Below are 9,770 nucleotides of genomic sequence, written 5' to 3'. Positions count from 1 at the left end.
GTACAAGTACAGTCTGTTAAACTGTATAACCTGTTATTTTACAACAGGCCTATGTATATGTATACCAATAGCAATGTGACACATGATTACAGCATACTTACACAGGGTACAAGTACAGTCTGTTAAACTGTATCACCTGTTATTTTACAACAGGTCTATGTATATGTATACCAATAGCAATGGGATACATGATTACAGCATACTTACACAGTGTACAAGTACAGTCTGTTAAACTGTATAACCTGTTATTTTGTAACAGGCCTATGTATATGTACACCAATAGCAATGGGATACATGATTACAGCATACTTACACAGTGTACAAGTACAGTCTGTTAAAACTGTATAACCTGTTATTTTACAACAGCCATCTTCTATGTGTGTGTAAAATCATCAGAGAGAAACCAACTGAATCAGTCGTGGGTATTTACTGAAGTGATATACAGAAAAATGTGTAATTGGCATTACATGTAATAACGTTTGTTCAGTTTGATGTACACATTTTCATGACCTGTGACTGGAAAACAAATTCAGGAAGATTTACTGACGTTTTCCAACTTCATTTACTGACCTCTGATGGGGCCAAAAGGGGTAAAATATAGCCATATTGATTCAAGTGTCGTCTCCTCAGGAAACTGTATTTTGACTATTATTCCTGTTTTGGTGGAAGCGCTCTCATGTGGTGATGATTATAAACTGTTACTGTACATGTGACTAATAGGTCTAGTACCATATAAAGAATATTTCTCCAGTACTTAACTGTGTAGTTTGGTGTATAAATGGTGTATAAACACTTATACCTGTTTGTTAAGTTGTATCCCTTTGACTTTCAGGTTGTTGTGATGACGTGATGAAACGAGTGATGGATAGATTTGGATACACCATACCTTCGTATTCGAGGTATAATAGTTAAATCTTGTATACCATATTATAATGGTATTCGAGGTATAATAGTTAAATATTTTATACCATATCATAATGGTATTCGAGGTTTAATAGTTAAATCTTTTATACCATATTACAATGGTATTCGAGGTATAATAGCTAAATCTTGTATACCATATTATAACGGTATTCGAGGTATAATAGTTAAATATTTTATACCATATTATAATGGTATTTGAGGTATAATAGTTAAATCTTGTATACCATTATAATATGGTATACAAGAGTTAGCTATTATACCTCGAATACCATTGTAATATGGTATAAAAGATTTAACTATAAAACCTCGAATACCATTATGATATGGAATAAAATATTTAACTATTATTCCTCGAATACCGTTATAATATGGTATACAAGGTTTAACTATTATACCTCGAATTCCATTATAATATGGTATAAAAGATTTAACTATTAAATCTCGAATACCATTATGATATGGTATAAAATATTAAAGTATTATACCTCGAATACCATGATAATATGGTATACAAGATTTAACTATTATTCCTCGAATACCGTTATAATATGGTATACACCAGTCGTACTTAGATAGCCTTGGTGTACTGGTCACGTCCGTTAGCTGTGATGTTGTAAATCTATTGTACCAGTCGTACTTAGATTTACAGCATCAATAATAGTTAAATATTTTATGCCATATTATAATGGTATTCAAGGGATAATAGTTAAATATTTTATACCATATCATAATAGTATTCGAGGTTTAATAGTTAAATCTTTTATACCATATTATAATGGTATTCCTCATGAACTTTATTTACATTACAACCTTGTCATTTGTTTGGTGAACAGTTTAACTTCAGTGTAGCGTTCGCCATTTTGTCCGATGGTTTTGTTGTTGGTGTGCTCTCACTATGTCCTACTGATGTTAGACAGACTTAGTCTACTGGTACCCCTGTCATGTGTGTTTATACAGGTGTCAGATCAGAATGTCAGATAATTAAAGGATTAATGGAAGTATCATGAGGAACCAGTAACTGCTACCTGTTGCAGTAACATAATTATTATGTATGCACATTTTGAATGTTTTAATTGTTGAATAGCTTTCAATTTTATAAATGCGAAAATTATACTTCACTTTCTATTTTTGCTTTACTTACACAAATCATAGCTATTTACCATATTGTCCCTCAAGATTTTGGACCAACATCAGATTCATTAAATGCCATTTGTTCTTCGAACTATTGATCCTCCAAGATACTTGATAAATTTGCTGTTTATTTGTCAAAAGAACGTCATTAAATCCTTATCCTTGGTTTGTTGTAGGAGTATGGATCCAATCTTTAGACACGCAACTCCTTTGAAACACCATGAACGGAAGAATGTAAACAAAAAGATTCTGGAAGTCCCTGCCAATTATGCCAGGAAGCGAAGAACTTCAAGCAAAAAGAATATCGTACAATTTGGCATGAAGAAGATGAGGACAGAAAGTACAGTGTTTTCAGCTTCTGGAGATGATACAAAAATGCAGCTATCAGGAGTTATCTCCCCTTTGAATGGAATCCTGAAGAAAGAGTGCACAGCTGAAGTAAACTTCAGCAATATTAAGTCCAGGTTACATATCCCAATGCAGACGATATCTTCCAATAATCTTCCTTGCACCATATCAAGTCCGTCACACGAATCAATGTCCTTCCCATTAGATTTGTCCACATCTGGTCCGCTGAGTGGGACTTTGAGATTAGACCAATCTCGAGCTTCCATCAATGAAAGCCGTATTTCACAGCATGAATTGATTGGTCAATGTCCAAAATGTGCTACCTTCCGAACTATAGGATCATTATGTAGTTGTTCTCCAGTGCCAAGTCTAAATCTTCAAACTCAGGGTATACCAAGTTTGCCACTACACTACATGTCCTGTCTGGGTCTACATATAATGGAGGATCCCAGACTGATGCAGTTACGTCCACTCCATCCCAGTTTATGGCCACATCCATGTATTCCCCAAGTCTTTCAGCCCGGTAACAAGATTGACTATGTGCTCAAAGACCACTGCTACCTCAATAAGGACCAGATGCAAAAACTTTCCCCCAAAAGTGAGCAACCGGCCAAGAAAGACAATGCACCAACAAGTTCCCTGAACTCTCCTGGGAAGAGGGAGACCCATTTTGAGAAAAGGCCTTCCCTAAACAATGCAAGTGCTTCCCGCTCTCGACCTACAGAGGCAGTGTTGAGTACTACAGATATACCTGAACAGTCACCTACGGCAGTGGTGGGACAGAACATGTTACTACTTACACCACAGGACTCGGATACCACATGTGTGCCAAAAGTCTGTCATAAGCGCAGCAAAACCTCTCAGGATACTGTTATAGATAGCGAGGATAACACAGATCCCACCTCAACTACAAAGAAACCTAACCTGTGTCGCAGCCTGTCAGTACCGGGCTGGTTTGGGAAAGGATTAAAGATAGGGAAGAAGAAGCGATGACTATCAGATATCATTCAGTATTCAGGGACATAAATTACCGCCTTTATATTTAAGTTATTCTTCATTCTCTGTGATACAACTAATTAAACTCAGGTATTATCTTAATTAATTTCAAATTGAAATTTACAAAAACAAGAAATTTAAAATGAGCAAATTAGGAACCTGGAAAAATTACTGAAACGTGTCCTTATAATTATTGGCACATCAGTTTACGTTTAAACATGTTAAAAACAAAACTGAAAACATCTAACTTGAACACAGAGAAAAGTCTGCCCTTTTATTATTTGTATCATTTTTGTACACCAGGATTTCTTATAGAGTTTGACCCCAAACCTGATCCATATGTGTTGAAACTTACACTGTATTAACAAGACAAGTGATGAAAATTACAATGATAAAATGTTGACACTCCAACACAGTACACCTGTCAGTTGTAGGGAAATTGCAAATATGATAATACATGTATTTGTGATAAAGGTAAAATTATAGGTTAATAAATGCTCAAACATTCAGCTACCTCTTTGAATTTGTAATAGACCTTACACATTTTGAATTAAGTACTACAGCAGGATACAAAGTTAGGTACTTCCATACTTATTATAACAGTAATAATATTCTTTGCATTTTTCATGCTAATTCAGAAAGCACTAAATAACTCATTCACCCCTGAAATTTCATAATGGACTATTCCAACCTTTGAATTGGAAGTGTTCAAATGTGTCTTCAGGGGTGAATGTGTTAATAACGCTTAAAAAATAACAGCTACAGATAGCTTGGGTATTAATCATAGCGCATGTTACTTGTGGATCCTCACTGACATATGTCCAATAGGCTTACAGTACCAGCATAAGGTCTGTTTTAATATATTCAATAACAAAAATAACTGGATTTAAAATTTGTCACTAAGGTTGATGTTTACAGCTGACATAACGGAATACCTTATTACTTCATCTAAATGTACCCAAATAACCTATTGTTTCATATTGATGTAACGGAATACCTTATTACTTCATCTAAATGTACCCAAATAACTTATTGTTTCATATAGATGTAACGGAATACCTTATTACACTGTTTTCATCAGGGAAGCTTAATATTTGTAAAAATCAGCAAGATTTCCAGATTTTGTGCCAGTAATTAATTGTAGTGAGAATCCTACGTATTTACTTTAATTGTATGATTTTGAAGGTGTTTTATTTATATACATTTATGTACTGTTTTAGCTTCACTATTTCTTTTTTTGCCGTAAGAATTATCTTCATTCCTTATTACATGTTTTCAAGCTTCATTTTTTCATTGTCTCTTTTTTATTCTACAATTAATTCCATCACTGTACAAGAGAAAATAGGATTGAGTATTGGGAACTTTGAGGAAAACATATTCACCATATTGATTTCATGATTAATTCTATTAATGAAATGAAAATATATTCACGTCAGTGCTGATTACCACATTTACCTCACAATGGACATTGGTCAGTATTACATGTTCATTGGACATTTGTTAAGTTCACCTCTCAATTGGCACCGGTCAATTTGACCTATCAATGGACATTGGTCAGTATTACATGTTCAATGGACATTTGTTAAGTTCACCTCTCCATTGGCACTGGTCAATTTGACCTATCAATAGACATTGGTCAGGTGCCAAAATGCAATCTGCTATGTTGGTAATGCAAGCTAAGGTTAAGTTATGACAGTTGGATATACAAAATTCATCCACAATGACCTCCAAATCAGGGGTTTCCATATTGTTATTAGATATCCTGTAAACAGGATGAAATGTGCCTATCAGTTGAAGATTCCTATATTTTCTCAAATGTCAGAGTTCATTTGATTATTTGAAGATATTTACTCATTTTGTGGAAAACATCTATGAACATTATTCAGTACCTGAACCATAACGAGTTGATACATGAAATGGTGAGAGTTGATGTCAGTCTCGCTGGGCACACAACATACCTGGACTGTTTGAAACTTCTTGTGAAAATACAGTTACTGGTGGACAGGAGTTTTTTCTGGACCCGACATGATTTAGATCAATAGTTAGAAAATAGCTCTTTACATATAGATTTATACTACCTTATAATTATGTGACAGAGTTTTATCAAGAAGAAAGTACTGTAAGGACCCTCTCATTCTAACATTTTTATCATTGAAAGCATCATCTTAATTCACACAATATATTTTTGAACACTGCTGTAATTTGAGTATGTAATATTTTCAACCCAATTTGCACTTTCTTTTAAAACCAGTGGTCTCCCTAGACACCAGGTATATAAGATATTGAGAAACAAGGATGACTGATTTGGTTTGCATGTCAATGTTTGATGTAGTAAACTTATGTTGTGGTTGTACATGGTTCTTATGTACTGTTTGGTGTGCATACAAAAAAAAAACAATCTAATGGTTTTTTGACATGGGCAAAATCGAAGCTTCTTATCGTCAAAGACATACTTAAAGTTTGTTGGTGTTCATATTCTAGTTCAAACAGGTGCCTTGTTTTATTTATATCTGTGAGATGTTTGAATGGGCTTATCTTTACTTTCTGTGGTAGGTTATGTGGTAGATTATGTACTTCATGGTGTACATAGTACAGTTTTTTTCTACTTCAGCACACAGGTTAACCAACATGACTGATGTACTAGATTTTCTACATCTGCAACAAAACTAACCCAGATAACTTATACACTTACAACTAGATATTCAACTCTAGCATCAAGACTGACCCACTGACTGGTACAATAGATTTACAGCATCACAGCTAACAGACGAGACCAGTACACCAAGGCTATCTAAGTACGACTGGTACAATAGATTTACAACATCACAGCTAACAGACGTGACCAGTATACCAAGGCTATCTAAGTACGACTGGTACAAAAGATTTACAGCATCACAGCTAACAGACGTGACCAGTACACCAAGGGTATCTAAGTATGACTGGTTCAATAGATTTACAGCATCACAGCTAACAGACGTGACCAGTACACCAAGGGTATCTAAGTATGACTGGTTCAATAGATTTACAGCATCACAGCTAACAGACGTGACCAGTACACCAAGGCTTAACTTATACACTTACAACTAGATATTCAACTCTAGCATCAAGACTGACCCACTGACTGGTACAATAGATTTACAGCTCACAGCTAACAGACGGGACCAGTACACCAAGGCTATCTAAGTACGACTGGGACAATAGATTTACAGCATCACAGCTAACAGATGTGACTAGTACACCAAGGCCTTCTAAGTACGACTGGTACAATAGATTTCCAACATCACAGCTAACAGACGAGACCAGTACACAAAGGCTATCTAAGTACGACTGGTACAAAAGATTTACAGCATCACAGCTAACAGACATGACTAGTACACCAATGCTATCTAAATATGACTGGTACAATAGATTTACAACATCACAGCTGACAGACGTGACCAGTACACCAAGGCTATCTAAGTCCGACTGGTACAAAAGATTTACAGCATCACAGCTAACAGACGTGACTAGTACACCTAGGCTACTTAAGTACGACTGGTACAATAGATTTACAACACCACAGCTTACAGACGTGACTAGTACACCAAGGATATCTAAGTACGACTGGTACAATAGATTAACAACATCACAGCTAAAAGACGTGACCTGTACACCAAGACTATCTAAGTACGATTGGTACAATAGATTTACAGCATCACAGCTAACATACGAGACCAGTACACCAAGGCTATCTAAGTACGAGTGGTACAATAAATTTACAACATCACAGCTGACAGACGTGACCAGTACACCAAGGCTATCTAAGTCCGACTGGTACAAAAGATTTACAGCATCACAGCTAACAGACGTGACCAGTACACCATGGCTATCTAAGTACGACTGGGACAATAGATTTACAGCATCACAGCTAACAGATGTGACTAGTACACCAAGGCCTTCTAAGTACGACTGGTACAATAGATTTACAACATCACAGCTTACAGACGTGACTAGTACACCAAGGCTATCTAAGTACGACTGGTACAATAGATTTACAGCATCACAGCTAGCAGACGTGACTAGTACACCAAGGCTATCTAAGTACGACTGGTACAATAGATTTACAGCATCACAGCTAACAGACGTGACTAGTACACCAAGGCTATCTAAGTACGACTGGTACAATAGATTTACAGCATCACAGCTAACAGACGTGACCAGTACACCAAGGCTATCTAAGTACGACTGGTACAATAGATTTACAACATCACAGCTAACAGACGTGACCAGTACACCAAGGCTATCTAAGTACGACTGGTACAATAGATTTACAACATCACAGCTAACAGACGTGACCAGTACACCAAGGCTATCTAAGTACGACTGGTACAATAGATTTACAACATCACAGCTAACAGACGTGACCAGTACACCAAGGCTATCTAAGTACGACTGGTACAATAGATTTACAACATCACAGCTAACAGACGTGACCAGTACACCAAGGCTATCTAAGTACGACTGGTACAATAGATTTACAACATCACAGCTAACAGACGTGACCAGTACACCAAGGCTATCTAAGTACGACTGGTACAATAGATTTACAACATCACAGCTAACAGACGTGACCAGTACACCAAGGCTATCTAAGTACGACTGGTACAATAGATTTACAACATCACAGCTAACAGACGTGACCAGTACACCAAGGCTATCTAAGTACGACTGGTACAATAGATTTACAACATCACAGCTAACAGACGTGACCAGTACACCAAGGCTATCTAAGTACGACTGGTACAATAGATTTACAACATCACAGCTAACAGACGTGACCAGTACACCAAGGCTATCTAAGTACGACTGGTACAATAGATTTACAACATCACAGCTAACAGACGTGACCAGTACACCAAGGCTATCTAAGTACGACTGGTACAATAGATTTACAACATCACAGCTAACAGACGTGACCAGTACACCAAGGCTATCTAAATATGACTGGTACCCTAAATGTACTAGAACAGTACCAACACAGAAATAAGGTGTGATAGTGTTGAGCTACTATTTATAGAAATAAGGTGTGATAGTGTTGAGCTACTGTTTATAGAAATAAGGTGTGATAGTGTTGAGCTACTGTTTATAGAAATAAGGTGTTAGTGTTAAATGGCTAATACTCAGGTGTGTATTTCCTTTGGATTATTATTTCTGTGATTCTGTTATCAGTATATTATATTTATTATTCTATTAGATTTTTTTGCAGTGAATGTGGAGTGTGTTTAAACACATTTGGTCACGTCAGCTGTTGCAGGCATGAATCATTTCCTCGTGAACAAATATTAAATGTAGACAATGGCGGCGTACTCCTCTGGTGAACCTGTTAAGGTAATGATGAATGTGAGCTTGTCTGCTCTGTGGGTGAAACCTTTAGTGGATGGGAGTCTGAAAGTAGAGAAGTGCTTGAAATTGATATAGCAGGATATGCATGGATGGAATCAATTGTTGCAGCATTTGACGTTATAGTTATATTAAGTATTTTACCTCAGCAACACTAAGTAAAGGCTATATACATTGCTCTAATTCATTGTCAAAGTATACAGTCAGCTGCTGTTACCTGTTCAACAACAAGACCTGTAAGTCAAAGCCGGTGTAGAATAGTAATAATAAGGGTGTAGTTGGGAGGGCACATGGTATATTTTACTTATATGAATAAGTTTCAATCACGTTATGTGGTAAGAAATGTCGGCTAACAATGGTGTTCATTCAATCTTGTATAACTTTATATTCCCTACATTACATCTGTAGCCTTTTCTTGGTCATAAACCGCCTTGTGGATCCACTCCAGATATGAAGTGTTATTTCTTATCATTTTCATCTTGGTCTCAATGAGATATTTTGTGTAAGCGTTTATATAAAATGGTTGGTTTTCCTTATAATTCTTATATGGTATTAATAAAGTTTTGATGTAAAATGTGTTTAATGTTGTATATCTCTTCTAAAACAATTCTACTGTTAGATTATTGAAAGTAATCCTGTTGTAGTCGAAGGATCTACAAAGGAAATTAGATATTTGGCTGCAGATTTAAGCAGATTTTAGCTAACAGAGCTCTAGGTGTGACCATCCTTGAAAGACTACTTAAAAGGGAACTGTAACAAAGATTGTTACAGAACATCCCTCATTGAGGAAATTCAACGTTGTGTAATTGAAGCATGTATTGGTGGTCGCGACATTCTACATTATACCTGACCAACGCTCCAATGATCTCCTTTAGGGTTTTATTGCTGTCCTCTGATGTGATAGGGAGGTAAGCTATGGTGTCGGTCGTCACAAATAGTCTGATGGCCAACCTAAATGACTCTTGCTCTTCGATCTTACATATTGGACCTGC

The 9,770-nt window shown here is 36.2% G+C and overlaps 2 protein-coding genes across 3 annotated transcripts in view; both read left to right on the top strand.

Moving 5' to 3' along the window:
* The window catches only part of LOC110447655, a 27,908-nt gene extending 21,643 nt beyond the window's left edge, over positions 1 to 6,265 (top strand). Inside the window, exons 8-9 of the mRNA XM_021493500.1 lie at positions 833 to 899; positions 2,232 to 6,265. Of these exons, the coding sequence (XP_021349175.1) occupies positions 833 to 899; positions 2,232 to 3,396 (1,232 nt within the window). The 3' untranslated portion in view covers positions 3,397 to 6,265. The remainder of the gene's footprint in view (positions 1 to 832; positions 900 to 2,231) is intronic.
* A 135-nt stretch (positions 6,266 to 6,400) lies between these two features.
* Positions 6,401 to 9,345, top strand: LOC110447657. Of its 2 annotated transcripts, XR_002462618.1 has the most exons (3): positions 6,401 to 6,461; positions 6,712 to 8,498; positions 8,535 to 9,345. XR_002462618.1 is itself a non-coding variant. In XM_021493502.1 (2 exons), exon 1 carries the CDS (start codon positions 6,764 to 6,766, stop codon positions 8,423 to 8,425), a length of 1,662 nt encoding a protein of 553 aa, XP_021349177.1. In that variant the 5' UTR covers positions 6,687 to 6,763; the 3' UTR covers position 8,426; positions 8,463 to 9,345. The 2 variants fall into 2 exon arrangements, 1 of the variants encoding a protein (XP_021349177.1); XM_021493502.1 differs by lacking the exon at positions 6,401 to 6,461 and having other exon boundaries at positions 6,687 to 8,426; positions 8,463 to 9,345.
* Positions 9,346 to 9,770: the final 425 nt, after the last annotated feature.

This window comes from Mizuhopecten yessoensis, unplaced genomic scaffold, assembly GCF_002113885.1.
Source record: "Mizuhopecten yessoensis strain PY_sf001 unplaced genomic scaffold, ASM211388v2 scaffold3571, whole genome shotgun sequence".
NCBI classification, from domain to species: domain Eukaryota; kingdom Metazoa; phylum Mollusca; class Bivalvia; order Pectinida; family Pectinidae; genus Mizuhopecten; species Mizuhopecten yessoensis.
This window is presented reverse-complemented; position numbering and strand designations above follow the sequence as displayed.

Coding starts and splice junctions, on each gene's coding strand:
- LOC110447657 (XM_021493502.1), top strand. CDS start 6,764: ATGACTAGTACACCAATGCTATCTAAATATGACTGGTACAATAGATTT.